Source organism: Somniosus microcephalus, chromosome 17, assembly GCF_052327205.1.
Source record: "Somniosus microcephalus isolate GS21.2 chromosome 17, FLI_Smic_1.0, whole genome shotgun sequence".
Lineage (NCBI taxonomy): Eukaryota > Metazoa > Chordata > Chondrichthyes > Squaliformes > Somniosidae > Somniosus > Somniosus microcephalus.
Window position 1 is genome coordinate 83811117 of NC_141003.1, and position 17855 is coordinate 83828971.

Sequence of the window (17855 nt, forward strand, 5' to 3'; positions counted from 1 at the left end):
CATGGCTGATCTTTGACCTCAACTCCACCTTCCCTCCCAATCTCTATATGTCTTGATTCCCCTATAGGCCAAAAATCTTATCTATCTCAGCCTTGAATATACTCGACGATTCAGCATGAATCTTTGGGGTAGAGAATTCCAAAGATTCACAACCCTCTGAGTGAAGAAATTCCTCCTCATCTCAGTCTTAAATGGCCGACCCCTTATCCTGAGACTATGACCCCTGAGTTCTAGACACCCCAGCCAGGGGAAACAACCCCTCAGCATCTACCCTGTCAATCCCCCTCAGAATCTTAGATGTTCCAATGAGATCATCTCTCATTATTCTAAACTCCAGAGAGTATAGCCCCATTCTACTCAATCTCTCCTCATAGGACAACCCTCTCATCCCAGGAATCAATCTAGTGAACCTTCATTGCACCGCCTCCAAGGCAAGTATATCCTTCCTTAGATAAGGAGACCAGAACTGTGCACAGTACTCCAGGTGTGGTCTCACCAAGGCCCTGTACAATTTTAGCAAAACTTCCTTACTCTTATACTCCAACCCCCTTGCAATAAAGGCCAACATGCCATTTCTCTTCCTAATTGCTTGCTGTACCTGCATGTTAACTCTCTGTGTTTCTTGCACTAGGACACCTAAATCTCTCTGAACACCAATACCACCTTACAACATCTCTTAGAAGTGTCTCCATGTACAGTGACTTACTTTGAAATGTAATGGCTGTCGTTATGTATGGAAGAGCAGCAGCCAGTTCATGCAAAGCAGGATCCCACAAACAACAATGAGATAAATCACCAGTTAATCTGTATTTGGTGATAATAGTTGAGAGAGGAATGTTGGCAGAGCTCTCTATTCTTCATATAGTACCATGGGATAGACATTGGTTTTATATCACATCAGAGGGACAGCACCTCCAGCAAGGTAGCAGTTCCTCAGCACTGTACCGGAGATTCAGTTTGAATTATGATTTAATGGAACATAGAAACATAGAAGATAGGAGCAGGAGTAGGCCATTCGGCCCCTCGAGCCTACTCCGCCATTCAATGCGATCATGGCTGATCATCCAAATTCAGTACCCAGTCCCTGCTTTCTCCCCATACCCCTTGATCCCTTTAGCCTTAAGAAACATATCCAACTCCTTCTTGAATATATTTAATGTATTGGCCTCTACTGCCTTCTGTGGTAGAGAATTCCACAGGTTCACCACTCTCTGGGTGAAGAAATTCCTCCTCATTTCTGTCCTAAATGGCCTACCCCTTATCCTTAGACTGTGACCCCTGGTTCTGGACTCCCCCGCCATAGGGAACATCCTTCCTGCATCTAGTCTGTCTAGTCCTGTCAGAATTTTATAAGTTTCAATGAGATCCCCTCTCATTCTTCTAAACTCCAGCGAGTACAAACCCAATCGACCCAACATAGGAACAGGAGGAGGCCATTAAGCCCCTCGAGCCTGTTCCGCCATTCAATGAGATCGTGACTGATCTGTATCTTAACTCCATTCAATGATTGCAAGTTATCTTTCACCGATATGAATTACCTCTTGAGAAAAGTAACCCCATTCTGTGGTCAGGACCAGTTCTGTAAGAAGGAAGGAAATATCTATTCTCAAATTTTTTTCATGGCAATGCGAATCTGATTTCCCTGCCTGTTCCTGAGATTTCCACGCCTGTTCCTGAGATTTCCACATTTCTGTCTCCAGACGTGCAGGGAATCACCTGGGAAATGCCAATAGAAGAAGAGGACACAGCCCCCGACTCGCCCACATATGAAGAACCCACCAGAATCGACCAGCACAGGTTTACAGTTGACGACTTTATCCTGCACAAAATGTTAGGAAAAGGTAGCTTTGGTAAGGTAAGAACAGTCAGATTTTGTACAGCAAACAGCGTATGTTAGAGGTGAATAATAGGTACAAATGACTGCGCGAGTACACGCACGGACCCAGAAACATAAAAACATAAGAACATAAGAATTAGGAGCAGGAGTCGGCCATTCGGCCCCTCAGCCATTCAATAAGATCATGGCTGATCTCCGACCTCAACTCTGCTTTCCCGCCCAGAGAAACTATTGAGGAAGCCCCACCCCCAATGTTCCCTTTAAGCTGCACGGCTGCACAGCGCTCTCGAGATCCCGCGCATAGAAAAACCGCGCATGCGTGGAATTTTGAGTGGTCCGCGCAGCCCATTAAAGGGGTCACACAGGCCAAAGAAATATTAGAGGGAACGTTGCCCCCCACCACCGCCCCCCCCCGCCCCCCCACCCACCCCCACCACCACCCCCCGCCCCCCCCACACCCCCCCCCGACCACCCTCCCACCCCCCACCCCACCCCACCCCACCCGTGCATACTGTGCTTTCTCATCTGCTCCTTTACTATTTATGGAAGCTCAGTCATTGGGTATATTCAAAACAAAAGGCGATAGATTTCTGACTAGTAAAGGCATCAAAGGATATGGCGATAGGGCCGGTGAATGGAACTGAGGCCGAAGATCAGCCATGATCTCATTGAATGGCGGGGCAGGCTCGAAGGGCCGAATGGCCTACTCATGCTCCTATTTCTTATGTTCTTATTTCATATATTATATACTGTGGATTAGATTATGGGGCTTTATTTCAAGGGCTTTCGCGGTCGCCCTTTGGTCATAAAAATAAAGTCCATTTGTCACATCAGTGGTCTTACCAGCAGACATGTTATTCATGAAGGTAAGCCACATAAGCTTGCCTTGGATGAGGTGGCATCACAGCTGAGGTGAGAGGTAGTAATGAAGAGAGAGAGGGAGAGGGAGAGATTGCCCCCACAGGCCAGTCTTCACGAAATGCCTGATGGAGGCCTCACTAATCCTTGTTACCATTGCTGAGTAGCCAGGAAATACTGTTTGCCAGTGTAGCAATCAGAGCTTTGTCCCGGCAGCCTCCTGCACTCTGTCCACATAGAATTCATTCTATCCACTGTGTATCCGTCTTACAAAGTATTGAATATGAAGACGAGGGGGTAGGATTTCAATGGGGGTTCTTCCAATTGGCTGACAGCCCAGGGAAGCAGCGAGACAACCTCCGCAGAAAGTCAAGGTGAAAGTTTTCGATTGAAACTCTTGAAACAATTGAAACACCATTTTTTAAATGGTGAGAAACTTTCAAATATTGGTGTTCAGAGAGATTTAGGTGTCCTCGTGCAAGAAACACAGAAAGTTAGCATGCGGGTACAGCAAGCAATAAGGAAGGCAAATGTCATGTTGGCCTTTATTGCAAGGGAATTGGAGTATAAGAGTAAGGAAGTCTTGCTACAATTGTACAGGGCCTTGGTGAGACCACACCTGGAGTACTGTGCACAGTTTTGGTCTCCTTATCTAAGGAAGGATATACTTGCCTTGGAGGCGGTGCAACGAAGGTTCACTAGATTGATTCCTGGGATGAGAGGGCTGTCCTATGAGGAGAGATTGTGTAGAATGGGCCGATACTCTCTGGAGTTTAGAAGAATGAGAGGTGATCTCATTGAAACATACAAGATTCTGAGGGGGATTGACAGGGTAGATGCTGAGAGGTTGTTTCCCCTGGCTGGAGAGTCTAGAACCAGGGGGCATAGTCGCAGATTAAGGGGTCGGCCATTTAAGACTGAGATGAGGAGGAATTTCTTCACTCAGAGGGTTGTGAATCTTTGGAATTCTCTACCCCAGAGGGCTGTGAATGCTGAGTTATTGAGTATATTCAAGGCTGAGATAGATAGATTTTTGGACTCTAGGGGAATCAAGGGATACGGAGATAGGGCGGGAAAGTGGAGTTGAGGTCGACGATCAGCCATGATCTTATTGAATGGCGGAGCAGGCTCAAGGGGCCATTTGGCCGACTCCTGCTCTTATTTCTTATGTTCTTATGAAACCCCATTGGAATCGAAGAAATTTAGACAACAGGTTTAAAACTGATAAGGTTGAAGTCACGCTGTTCAATATTCGTAACCAAGGTACTAACGTGACTTTCTGACAATCCCCTGCTTCTTACCAAAGGCTTTGACCCACTTAAAATAAATGGAGTTATGTCTTTGTTGAAAAAGTGAATGAAGGAATGCACACATTACTGATATTGTACAGCCTGATTCCAAAGCAAATGTCTCGCAGAATGGTTTCCAATGTGGAGTATCATGCTGAGCTGTTGGTTGTTCTATGGGTCGTCACTTGTAGTTACTATTCATGTAGTTGCTCTCTGTAAATCCGCATGGCTGTAAAAGAATCGTGATTTTTATTTGCTCTCTGTGAATTTTGTGGCTCTAATAACTTCATGTTCTAATAACTCCTCTAATTCTGGCCTCTTGAGCATCCCTGATTTTAATCGCTCCACCCTTGGTGGCCATGCTTCCGAGGCCCTAAGCTCTGGAATTCCCTCCCTAAACCTCTCCGCCTCTCTCTCCTCCTTTAAGATACTTCTTAAAACCTACCTCTTTGACCAAGCTTTTGGTCACCTGTCCTAATTCCTCCTTATGTGGCTCGGTGTCAAATTTTTCATCTTATAATACTCCTGTTCAACACCTTGGGACGTTTTACTACATTAAAGGCATTATATAAATACAAGTTGTTGTATTAAAGGTGCTATATAAATATAAGTTGTTGTTGCTGCTGTTTTAGAACTCTTATCCGATTTTGTTGGAAATAGTGAATGCAGGAAATCTTCCCACTATGTCCAGATGTCGTTAACGCACAGAAGGAAATCTCGCCCTGCGGACATCCTATTAGATAAATATCCACCAAATAGCAAAATATTCTGTGAGTTAAAAGCAGAGAATGCTGAAGGTGCACAGTATGTCAAGGAGGTTAATATTTCAGTTTGATCTCCTTCATCGGAAGAATTCCGATGAGGAGTTGAGCACAGAATGTGAAGCTTCCTTTTCTCTTCAAAATGATGATAAACCTGATGTCTATTTCCAGCATTTTTCTATTTTTATTTCAGATTTCCAGAATTTGCTATATTTTTTTCCCACATATAACACTGTGTCACCTTTGTCTTCAGGAAAATCCACTTGGTAACATAACACGTAAATCAGTGCGATATGTGGAAATCCACATGTTTTAAGGCCACAGTTAAAATAAACCAGGACTAAATATATTATAAATCAATGTTACTGCCTTACACATCTACATAAAGCAAGCAGTGAGTAAAACTATTACTCCTGAACTCTCAGTACTTGGTGGGACTGCCTATCATGAAATTGAGCACTCCCCAATCTATGATTTTTCCATCTATTAATTGGATTCCATTAATGGTTGGAATATCGCAGGATGGAGGCGCGCAATTTCACATCGGCCCAGATTTTGCGGTCAGTGGTCAAGTGATGGAGCTCACCCACCGCTGACCCCGCAAAAAGCTGCCCACAAAGGTTCAGCGTGCTCTGGAGCGTCGATTTCTGCTATGACTTTGAATCTGGCACCATCTATAGGGAATCTGTAGTGCCCAGCAACAGTGATGTCATCAAGCAGGCTCAGCAACCAATCAGACTGTATAATCCTCACAGACCGCAAACCAGGAAGTAAAAAGCACGGATTATCATTCACTTTTTACAGAAAGCGAAAGAACATGCACATGGGATTAAGGTGAAAGCTGAAATATCATAAACAGACTTTAAAAAAGTAAAATAAAAGATTATTCTTTTAAAAATCATGGAATTTTTATCATGGAAGGGGGAGAATGGCACTCCACACTTATAAAATTAGTTTTTCAGGGCCAGAGAGGTTGACCAGCAGTAATTATGCCTTAGTACACAGTTAAAAACTCAGCTGCACCTCATCCAATGGTTTTTTACAGTGAGAATAGTGCATAAAAAGTTGCGCCCACGTCAAATCGCTGATTCTATGTTGATTGCATCGGTGAGGACTGCAACAGCGCACCCTGTGGCGGAGCAGGGTATCACTGACGGCAGCTTCAGATTTCCACCTTTAACTGCGCATGTGCGGATGCCAGAAGTTGCTGTCAGTTTCAGAGGGGTAATGACGGCGAGCGCTGACAGTTTCACCGTCATTTACAACCGCAAATTCCATTATTCATTATACATTCCCAGCAGAAGAAAAATTTCCTTTTTGAGGTGTCTAAACTGTGGCCTGCGAGTCCTACCATTCTGATCCTCAAAATCTAGGCGGCTCGGTTTTATCTAGTTCTTAAAGATAGAAAAGGAAGACTTGCATTTCTGCAGCACCTTTCACGACCACCGGACGTCCCAAAGCACCTTACTGCCAATGAAGTACTTTTGAAGTGTAATCACTGTTGTAATGTGGGAACTCATTTGTCCAGTTTGAGTTTCGTGGGCCTTGGCGTTTGGAAAGGTCTGTTTAATGCTGAGGCCTCATTGATCAAAACACCAAGACCTGTTAGTTTCAGTAACTTGAAGTTATAACTTTATATGTGGGCCACTTGGCTAAATTAAAGAGGAAATAAAGAAAGACTTGCATTTATATAGCGTCCTTCACGACCTCAGGACGTACCACGGATGACCCAAAGCATTTTCCAGCCAATTAAGAACTTCTGAAGCGTAATCAATGTTGTAAATTGTAAGCAAAAAGTGTCCCATGAGTACAAATAAACTTGGCCCTCCTGTATTAAAGTCTAGAAACAATTGAGGTGAAATGCCTTCCTCAGCGTGTTCATCTCTGAGTAATTAGAATGACCTAAATATAGAATCATAGAACAGTACAGCACAGAAGGAGGCCATTCGGCCCACCCAGTCTGCGCCGGCTCTTTTGAAGAGCAATCCAGTCAGCCCCACTCCCCCGCTCTTTCCCCATATCCCAGCAATTTTTTCTCCTTCAAGTATTTATCCAATTCCCTTTTGAAGGCGACTATTGAATCTGTATCCACCGCCCTATCAGGCAGCGCAATCCAAATCCGAACCACTCGTTGTGTAAAAAAGTTTTTCCTCATCTCGCCTCTGGTCCTTTTGCCAATCACCTTAAATCTGTGTCCTCTGGTTATCGACCCTTCAGCCACTGGAAACAGTTTCTTTATTTATTCTATCTAAAACCTTCATGATTTTAAACACCTCCATCAAATCTCCTCTTATTAGTGGAACTTTCTTTTATTGTGAAACCTTTATGACGTTCCTTTGAATCAAATTAGTAACAGCAGCCCTCCTATTTGTGTTTTCACTCCTGTTCAGGTCTTCCTTGCAGAGCTAAAGGAAAAGAATCAGTTCTTTGCCATTAAAGCACTGAAGAAGGACGTGGTGTTGATGGACGATGATGTGGAATGCACCATGGTTGAAAAAAGGGTTCTCTCTCTTGCTTGGGAACATCCATTTCTCACTCATCTCTACTGCACATTCCAAACTAAGGTAGGATTTTTTTTTTAGATCATTTTAATTTTTACAAATACAGAAAACTCTTTTTACCAGCACCTAAATAACCGGAAATCTCTCTTAACCGGCAAAATTCAGGAGTAGGTCAGGTAAGTTTCATTTCATATTAGTGGCCGTGTAACCGGGGTTCCTGGATCTGTGGCCGTGTAACCGGGATTCCTGCACCTGTTGCCATGCAACAGGGACGCCTGGATCTGTGGCCGTGTAACCGGGGTTTCTGCACCTGTTGCCGTGCAACAGGGACGCCTGGATCTGTGGCCGTGTAACCGGGGTTCCTGCACCTGTTGCCGTGCAACAGGGACGCCTGGATCTGTGGCCGTGTAACCGGGGTTCCTGCACCTGTTGTCGTGCAACAGGGACGCCTGGATCTGTGGCCGTGTAACCGGGGTTCCTGCACCTGTGGCCATGTAACCGGGGTTCCTGCACCTGTTGCCATGCAACAGGGATGCCTGCACCTGTGGCCGTGTACGGGGCTCTCGTACCTTGGTAAGTATACCTCTCTGTAATCCGGACTTTTTGATCAACCGGCACCACGCCGGTCCCGTCAGTGCCAGATAAAAAAGAGTTTATTATTGAACTGGGTTTCATATTGTTAAGTATACAAAGAACCCAGTGGTACAACACGCTGATTCAGTAGTGTACTATGCTCTGGACCTCAACCTCCTTTGATTTCCCCCATGTCATGAATTTCTAAGCCTGCCAAGGTTCTCTTGCCTGATGGTGGGATAGAAATTCAAAAGACAATTCAATCCACATTTCCCTGGGACACTTGCTTAAGGACAGCATTAGGATAGGTCTCGGGGTAGCTCACCTGCCCACTCCATCGGGCTGAAATTGGTGACGAGCACTGGGGATGAAATCTAGGGTGGCATGAGAAAATAACTGGCAAGGTGGTTGGTTTGGAAGCAATAAAAATAATAGTCAACGTAAAGAACCAACAGCTCATCACTGACCCAACAGCAGAGGTCCCTGGCTTCGACCTCCCTCGGAGACGGCGGTCAGTGCTCAACCCAATCCGCACGGGGCACGGACGATGCAGCCACCTGCTCCACCAGTGGAAGGTGAGGGACGGCCCGAAGTCCAACTGTGGCCCTGAGTCCCAGACCGTGGAACACATCACATCAACCCGCCCACTGAGATCTGTGGCGGGAGGCACCTCATTTCTCCACTCACCACCTCAGGAGGCCGTCGAATGGAGAGCCAAACTAGACATCCCATTATAAGCTTTTCCTGTCATACGAAACAACAACCAACAATTAATTCAGATAAGAGTGTGTTGATTGTACTTGCGCAGTGCCATTAAATCAAGTGATTAAGTCACAGGTATGCCAGTGAGAACGATGACATTTTAGTGTCATTACCTGTGCACATGACATCACTTCCGGTGTGTCACTTCCTGTACACATGGCATCACTTCCTGTGCAGATGACATCCTTTCTCTACAGGAATAAACTGGAATAAGTTTAATCCTATGTATTTTTTTTATTTACCCTCTTGAGTATTTGTGAAGCCAGACATTTTGACCCATTCTGGTTATGCCACCTACTGAGCTCCTCCAGCAGTTGTAGATTAGAGAGTTTATAAACTATATGGACCTGAAATAGTCTTTAAATTAGATATCAGCCTCAGGCTGATTTAGACTGGATATTTTGATGTAACATTAAAGGGGAACTGTGTCTCATACAAAAAAAAACAAAATCAACCACCTTTCCTGCCAAACTGATGCAGCGGGTGATCACCATCCGTGTAAAGAAACGCTTTAGGCATCTGTCCTCAACTTGCCCTTCACAACCCTTAGCTTGCACCCTCTTGTACTAGTGCTCTGGTGTATCGGAAAGAATTGTCTTCGGTTTATTTTCTCTATCCCATTAAGTATCATATATCTCAATAATTCCCATCTGAAACATTTAATTTTGAGGCCGATGAGCCCTCGTTTATCTAGTCATGTGAAAGAGGAATCCCGCTCATCTCTTTTCTCTAAGGGGAGTTCCATTGATGTTATTTTTTCGAAGTATCTTGGATACAATGCCATTGTTGTGTCTCTGACAGTGCAATGTAACACTCCATATCATTTTAGCTCATGGATACTTTATACAATGTCGGTAAGTAAGTTGTCGTGTAAAAGCAGGTAATTAACCAGACAATATAGGCACTATCCTAATACGGGCTAAAAACATATCCTTATATCCTCATCCTTATCCTTACCCAGATACCAGGCAATATCCTTATCCTTATCCGTGCTGACAGTGGAACCAATTCAGCATGGTGTAGAAATTTGGGGGGTGAAATTGGGCATGGGTGGGACGCAAAACAGGCGCTATCTCATCGGTCACCTGTTATACGTCCCGCCCGATATTCAGTCCCATTGACTTCAACAGAACTGACTATCGGGCGTGTGCTATAGCGGGCGGTGAAAGTGATTCCGCCTGTTTTGCATCTCCAGCCAAGTCCAATTTTAGCTCCACAGTCTTAAAGTAGCACAGAGCAATGTTCCCTGTGAGCTGTGCTTTGTTCTGTGCGGCTCGTTTCTTTTAGTGCGAGGTCCCTTTAAATTTACGTGCGTGCGCAGTATTTGCAGTGGCGAAGCTGGTGAGCGGCCTGCGCGGTACCTTTCCCGCGGCCATGCAGCTTAGAGGGAACATTGGCATAGTTTTGTGTCCATGGTTTACTGTACAATGAGTTTGTGATCCTGTCCACATGGCAATGCTGAGCAGAGTCCGGGTCGGAGGTAAAAAAATCAAAGGGATTCACCACACAGCACTTTTTGCATGCCTCCAGGCAGCCAGCTGAAGGCTGGCATATTTGCCTTCTCTGCCAGAGATGGTGTGTGACACTGAAGACGCTAGAAAGCAAAAGAAGAGAAAAGGGGAACACATGAAATGCAAAAAAAATAATAGAAGGCATTGGCCCTGGATTCACGGTCGGTATGACGGCGTACTCTCAGAATACACCGTCATACCACCTTTGGAATTGACCGCAAGTTCGGGATTTACGCAACTTTGGGCATGTGCTAAATGCTGAAGTTGCGATCCGTCAAGTTCCGACTCCGCATTGGCTTCGCTGCACATCTCACCTGCCCATTGAAATCAACAGGCTGATGAAAAGTTGGGCTAATCGCCCACCTACTGCGCATTAATTACCCTGAAAATTATTACGCCTGGTGCAAACAGGCGCAGGAGCCTGTTATGCAGCGTAAGGGGCGGGGATGAGAAAATTGTATAATTTTGAGCTTAGGTTTATACTACAGCCCATAAAAAGCATCCTAATCAAGTTTCATGGTTTTAAGGACACCTTCAGTAAAAAGTATCACAAAACTTTTCAGTGTTTGATCAAATTGTATTAATGCTGAAATCTTCATTTGCGCATTAAATACTATTGCAATGATTGTAATTTATTAATAAAATAGCATTTCTGGCAGCTAAATTATTTTAAATGTCCAGCAATCCAGTCAGCCCCACTCTCCCGCTCTTTCCCCATATCCCTGCAATTTTTTCTCCTTCGAGTATTTATCCAATTCCCTTTTGAAGGCGACTATTGAATCTGTATCCACCGCCCTATCAGGCAGCGCATTCCAAATCCTAACCACTCGCTGCGTAAAAAAGTTTTTCCTCATGTCGCCTCTGGTTCTTTCACCAATCACCTTAAATCTGTGCCCTCTGGTTATCGACCCTTCAGCCATTGGAAACAGTTTCTCTTTATTTACTCTATCTAAATCCTTTATGATTTTAAACACCTCCATCAAATCTCCTCTTAGCCTTCTCTGCTCCAAGGAGAACAACCCCAGCTTCTCTAGTCTATCCCCATAACTGTAGTTCCTCAGCCCTGGAACCACTCTAGTAAATCGCTTCTGCACCCTCTCCAAAGCCCTCACGTCCTTCCTAAAGTGCGGTGCCCAGAATCGGACACAAGACCCCAGCTGGGGCCCAATTCTGAAATTCCAGAATGAATCAATACTTGTAGACAAAAATGTAGACAAAGGGACAGACAACTCACATAAACAAGATAGATTCCTGAATAATTCACACCCTCAGATACAGCTTAATCGACATTTACCAAAATAGTCCAAAGGACAAGGTAATAATGCCAAAATTTCACTCTAATGTGATGGAGCGTTCCTCAGAGAATCATTCAAGTGGAACCATTTTGTAATAAAATAAACTATTTACTTGCATTAATGCTATTAAAATGATAAATAACACTAAACATTTATTAGTCAAGCTGTAAATGGCAGTGGTGAGTCAGGTGAGGGAACACTGCCACCTAGGGATTACACGTCCTCTGTTCCTGCACTCCGTGCTGTGCTTTACAGAAAATTCTTTTGTGCGCTATTTTTGTTACTGTTGTTAACCCACTTAAAATAAACTCTAGCAAAGAGAATGTAACCTCCTGACGTCTTCCACCCACCACCACACCCACCCCTGCCTGTGAATCAACCAACGCTTTGTCTCCCCACTTACAGTCACGTATGATCAGTTTATTTCTAGCTAAACACAAATCCATACTTGGACCATAACTCAGCGCCAGGATTAGCTTTCCTGCCCCGGAAGCACTGCGTGTTATTGACTTTTTTAATATATTGCCCGTTATTGATAAAAGACACACAGCTTTATACCAAAATAAATCTGTACAACAGGTTAAACAAAACGTCACCAGAATGGAGCGATGCAATGTTTTATGTGTACTCGGTTAACACATGAATTATTACATCGAGAATAATGAATACGTGTCCATATTTATGTAGGGAATATTAGATACCAGGGAATGATTACATAATGAATATTAAATGCCTCAGGAGTGAGTATGTAGTGATTACTGGAGTGATTGGACAGAGCATAACGGATAATTGAGGGGGGTCTGTGAAGAATAGAGGATATCTGGCAGTAATTACAAAGCAGATTTGTTTGTTTAACAAAGACTTGCAAAGTGTTCAAATCTGCCATTGTATTTGTGACATTTGTTCGCTATTGCTAAATATATATACACAGTCAGCCTTGAATGTAATAAAAGGTGTCTGCGAAACTAAAAGTTCATTATACGCAGGAATACAAGTTCATTCAATTAGCGATGTTTTGATTGTACTCACTTGCTGTCCTTTTTGATATGCTGTGGCATTCTTCAGTTCACTGTTACTTATGCGCTACTCATGTCTTCATATTATTTCCTTGTACAAAATAACTCATTATTTAGTAGGGTATTTACACAGTATGAAAAGAAAGACAACTGGAGAAGGAAATCTATAGAATCACAGAATTTTATGGCACAGAAGGAGGCCAATCCGCCCATTGTGTCCGTGCCGGCCGACAAAGAGCTCTCCAGCCTAATCCCACTTTCCAGCTCTTGGTCCGTAGCCCTGTGGGTTACGGCACTTCAAGTGCATATCCAAGTACTTTTTAAATGTGTTGAGGGTTTCTGCCTCTACCACCTTTTCAGGCAGTGAGTTCCAGACCCCCACCCCCCTCTGGGCAAAAAAAGTTCTCCTCAACTCCCCTCTAATCCTTCTACTTTCAATCTATGCCCCCTGGTTATTGATCTCTCTGCTAAGGGAAATAGGCCCTTCCTATCCACTCTATCTAGGCCCCTCATAATTGTATACACCTCAATCAAGACTCCCCTCAGCCTTCTCTGTTCCAAAGAAAACAACCCCAGCCTATCCAATACAGCGCAGAATTAGAGATGATGCATTTAAGGAAGGAAATACAGAGAGAGGAGATTTAAATTCAGAACCAGTCCAGTGGGACAGATAAGGTTAAATCTCCACTCTATGTAACTATCCTGCTGGGCTGTCTCTGATTTAAGATGCATTTGCATTTATATCACTCCTTAATGAAGTAAATGTTCCAAGATGCTTCACAGAGCAGAAACAGATGCCAAGCAATAACAGAAGAGTTAGGAAAGACAGACAGAAGTGTGGTCAGGGAGAAAGGTTTTGAAGAGGCTTTTTAAAGTGGGAGAGAAACCGTACGTTAGAGTGGTTGATGGTGGGAGTTCCAGAGATGACACAGTGATGGTTCCATCAGCAATCGTGGAGCAAAAGAGAGACGGGTGCAGGGAAGGACTGAAGGACAAATTGAAGCGTAGAGCTGGAAGATGCTGCAGAACTGGCGTGGAGCAAGGGATTTGTAAGCATGGATAAAGGCTTTGGGGGAAATATTCAGTTGCTTGCGCCTCCCGTTAGTGCCTTAAAAGGGCGCTAATGGGGCGCAAAGCAACTAGAGGCCTGGCGCGGCGATGTTTGCGCCGATGGCGAAATTAACTAGACATTTTGCGGCGGCGCTAAACACTACCGCCACGATCTCCTGCGCCGGCAGATCGTGACGTCAGTCGAGTGCGCAACGCCCCAGTAGCGCCCCGGACCGGCTATTGAGTGGTGCCCCCTGCCTTACCGCCTGCCACTAGCAACGACAGGTTGAGGGGAGCGTTTTGCAGTCAGAAAGGGACTGGGGGAGCGCTATTTAAAGGCGACCGCTTCCTGCCTTTTTTTGTTGGTGATATTTTTGCACCATGCATTCTGAGAGAGAGAGAGAGAGACTTCTGGAGAGATTCAACGCTGTGTGGAGGAGTTTTGGGTACTGAGCAGCACTTTGCAGGTTCATTTTGATTTGCCCTTCCTTGCTTCGCCAGCGCTCTGAGGTAGCGCCTCGCTCCTCGGCGTTTGCGCCTTAAGACAGGTGTGAAGCGCCTGATTTAGCGCTCCAATCACCTCCAGGGGCAATAAAAGCCAAGTTTGCAGTCGGAGGCGATAATTAGCGCCAGGCGCTGAACTTTGCGCACGGCCGATAATGGCGCCCCAAACGGGGCGATACTGAATTTCTCCCCCTTTGAATGTTACACGTTTGGGAGGTGGGACCAGGTAGTGGTCAGCGAGGATGGAAGTGATCGGCGAGTAAATCTTACCGCGGAACGGGCTGTGGGCAGCGGAGTTTTGGATGAGTTGCGAGTTTGTGTCGGATGAAACTTGAGAGACCGGTGAGGAGGGCGTCAGCAAAGTTGAGTCTAGAGATATCTAAAGGGCTTTAGCAGCAGTAGGCGTGAGGTACAGGAAAAGGAGATTTGAAATTGGAAAACAGATCATTAAATATTTTGGTACGATAGCAAAATACTGCAGATGTTGGAAATCCGAAATAACAACAGAAAATACTGGAAAAACTCAGCAGGTCAGGCAACATCTGTGGAGAGAAATTTGAGTTGACGTTTCGGGTCGAACCCTTCTTCAAAACTGGAAAGAAAAGAAATTAGATCGAAGGCAGGGCTGCGATCGGACAAAAGGAGTGAAAGAAACAAAAGAGCTAGACGAGATGGTAATAGGCTGAGATTAGGTGTGAAGTGTACTGGCAGGGCAAGAGATAGCTGCCAGGTGTGAGAGAGAAACAAAAGGAAAAGGGGGGGGGGGAAAGGAGTGGAAAAATTACAAGAAAAAATGTGCAATAGGGGCCGAGTTTATGATCTGAAATTGTTGAACTCGATATTGAGTCCGGAAGGCTGCAAAGTGCCTAATCGGAAGATGAGGTGCTGTTCCTCGAGTTTACATTGAGCTTCCGTGGAACAATACAAGAGGCCAAGGACGGTGAGGTCTTTTTCCTGCTGAGTATTTTCACAACTCGCAGCCAAAAAATTGGCAATAAAGAATATAAAAGGATTACAAAGCCATTCGAAGTTGTGGATTGTTCTATGCATGCAGTATTTACACAGAGTAACACTGCATGTAATTGGGAGCATGAGGATTGGGGGAACAATTGAAAAAATGTAGGTCATAAACAGATATGTATGTATGTATGAAGTGCCATTAAGTTTGTCTGAAGCTATCAGAAGTGCTTGTGTTCATAGAAACATAGAAACATAGAAGATAGGAGCAGGAGTAGGCCATTCGGCCCCTCGAGCCTTCTCCGCCATTCAATGCGATCATGGCTAATCATCCAAATTCAGTACCCTGTCCCTGCTTTCTTCCCATATCCCTTGATCCCCTTAGCCTTAAGAAATATATCTAACTCCTTCTTGAATATATTTAATGAATTGGCCTCAACTGTCTTCTGTGGTAGAGAATTCCACAGGTTCACCACTCTCTGGGTGAAGAAATTCCTCCTCATAGAGTCATAGAGTTTTACAGCACAGAAAGAGGCCCTTCGGCCCATCGTGTCTGCGCCGTCCATCAATCCCTGTCCAGTCTAATCCCATTTTCCAGCATTTGGTCCGTAGCCTTGTATGCAATGGCATTTCAAGTGCTCATCCAAATGCTTCTTGAATGTTGTGAGGGTTCCTGCCTCTACCACCCTTTCAGGCAGTGAGTTCCAGACTCCAACCACCCTCTGGGTGAAAAAGTTCCTCCTCAAATCCCCTCTAAATCTCCTGCCCCTTACCCTGAATCTATGCCCCCTTGTTATTGACCCCCCTACTAAGGGGAAAAGTTCCTCTTTATCCACCCTATCGATGCCCCTCATCATTTTGTACACCTCAATCAGGTCCCCCCTCAGCCTTCTTTGCTCCAAGGAAAACAACCCCAGCCTGTTTAGCCTTTCTTCATAGCTGAGGTGCTCCATCCCAGGTAACATCCTGGTGAATCTTCTCTGCACCCTCTCCAAAGCAATCACATCCTTTCTATAGTGAGGCGACCAGAACTGCACACAGTACTCCAGCTGTGGCCTCACCAGCGTTTTGTACAGCTCCATCATAACCTCCCTGCTCTTATATTCTATGCCTCGGCTAATGAAGGCAAGTATCCCATATGCCTTTTTAACCACCTTATCTACCTGTTCCGCTGCCTTCAGGGATCTATGTACATGTACACCAAGGTCCCTCTGACCCTCTGTACTTCCTAGGGTCCTACCACTCATTGTGTATTCCCTTGCCTTATTTGTCCGTCCAAAATGCATCACCTCGCACTTTTCAGGGTTAAATTCCATTTGCCACTTTTCCGCCCATCTGACCAACCCGTTTATATCGTCCTGTAGCCTGAGGCTTTCCTCCTCGCAATTTACCACCCCACCAATTTTTGTGTCATCTGCGAACTTACTGATCATACCTTTTACATTCTCATCCAAGTCATTTATGTAGATCACAAACAGCAAGGGACCCAGCACCGATCCCTGAGGTACCCCACTGGACACAGGCTTCCAATCACAAAAGCAACCTTCGACCATCACCCTCTGCCTCCTGCCACTCAGCCAGTTTAGGATCCAACGCACCAAGGCACCCTGGATCCCTCATCTCAGTCCTAAATGGCTTACCCCTTATCCTTAGACTGTGACCCCTGGTTCTGGACTCCCCCGCCATCGGGAACATCCATCCTGCATCTAGTCTGTCTAGTCCTGTTAGAATTTCATACCTAACAGTTTAAACAATACAATAAAATCTGGTGCTTAATCAGACCACAGCTTTCATTCTTTACCCCAGGGACATATACAGAAGGTTTGCAGGAAAAATAAATGGGATGATTCGTTGTTCAGACACAAAAGCATTGTTCATTGACTTTAAGGGACTCTTACCCAAGTCTTAACCTCCTCATCACACATATGTTCAGATACTGTACTGTTAGTATGTGCCAATTATTATACTTCATATATTACTTATAATTCTGAATAAGTTATTAATTGCTTTAGCCTATACACCTGCACGGTAATGTCCGCTTATTGAAAAGATTTGCGAGCATAGCATGAGACTTTGTTAAATCCAGTGAAATGACTGGAAAGCTCGATGTGTTGTCCGGCCGATTTACAGGGACTCCATTTCCAGCATTTTCTCACCTTAGAGATAAAAGAGAATTGCATTTCTATAGCGCCGTTCACGACCTCAGGACGTCCCAAAGCGCTTTACAGCCAATGAAGCACTTTTTTGAAGTGTAGTCACTGCTGTAATGTAGGATCGAGCAAACTGCTCTGTCCCGAGGATGCCGAGCTACTTGTGTGTTGTTGCAGGCTTGCAGCTATTCAGGCAAGTGGTGCGTATTCCACCACACTCCTGACTTGGGCTTTGTGGAGAGTCGTTGAGATGCAAGCAGGTGAGCCACTTGTCACGTGGACTACCCAGCCTCTGACTTGCTCTTGTAGACAGTGTTGATACGGATGGCCCAGTTAAGCTGCTGGTCAACGGGGAACCTCAAGATGTTGATGGTGAGGAGACTTGGTGATAGTGGTGATGTTTAAGGTTAGTGTTTTATACTGTACCTGACGTTATTTTGGTTAATATACAACTGATTCAGCATGGCCAACCTGGCCAACTCTAATTGTCAAAATGAGATTAGCTATTGAGTTTTTTCGAATCCAGATTGACTTCCATTTGACGATGGGGTGTCTGCCCGTGCAGTTTGTAGCAGCTTCACGTCTCAGCTTCTTATGTTGTTCAAGTATAGAAGATGTTGCCAGGACTGGAGAATTTTAGCTATGAGGAAAGATTGCAGAGGCTGGGGTTGTTTGCCTTGAAACAGAGGAGGCCGAGGGGAGACTTAATTGAGGTGTATAAAGTTATGAGGGTCCGAGATAGAGCGGATAGGAAGGAACTGTTTCAGGCAGCAGAGAGGTCAATAACTAGG

At 44.8% G+C, this 17855-nt stretch overlaps 1 protein-coding gene across 1 annotated transcript in view; it reads left to right on the plus strand.

The window, feature by feature from the left end:
- prkcq (protein kinase C, theta) overlaps positions 1–17855 on the plus strand; it is a 124057-nt gene that overhangs the window by 63631 nt on the left and 42571 nt on the right. Inside the window, exons 10-11 of the mRNA XM_086010751.1 lie at positions 1701–1855; positions 7136–7309. Of these exons, the coding sequence (XP_085866877.1) occupies positions 1701–1855; positions 7136–7309 (329 nt within the window). The remainder of the gene's footprint in view (positions 1–1700; positions 1856–7135; positions 7310–17855) is intronic.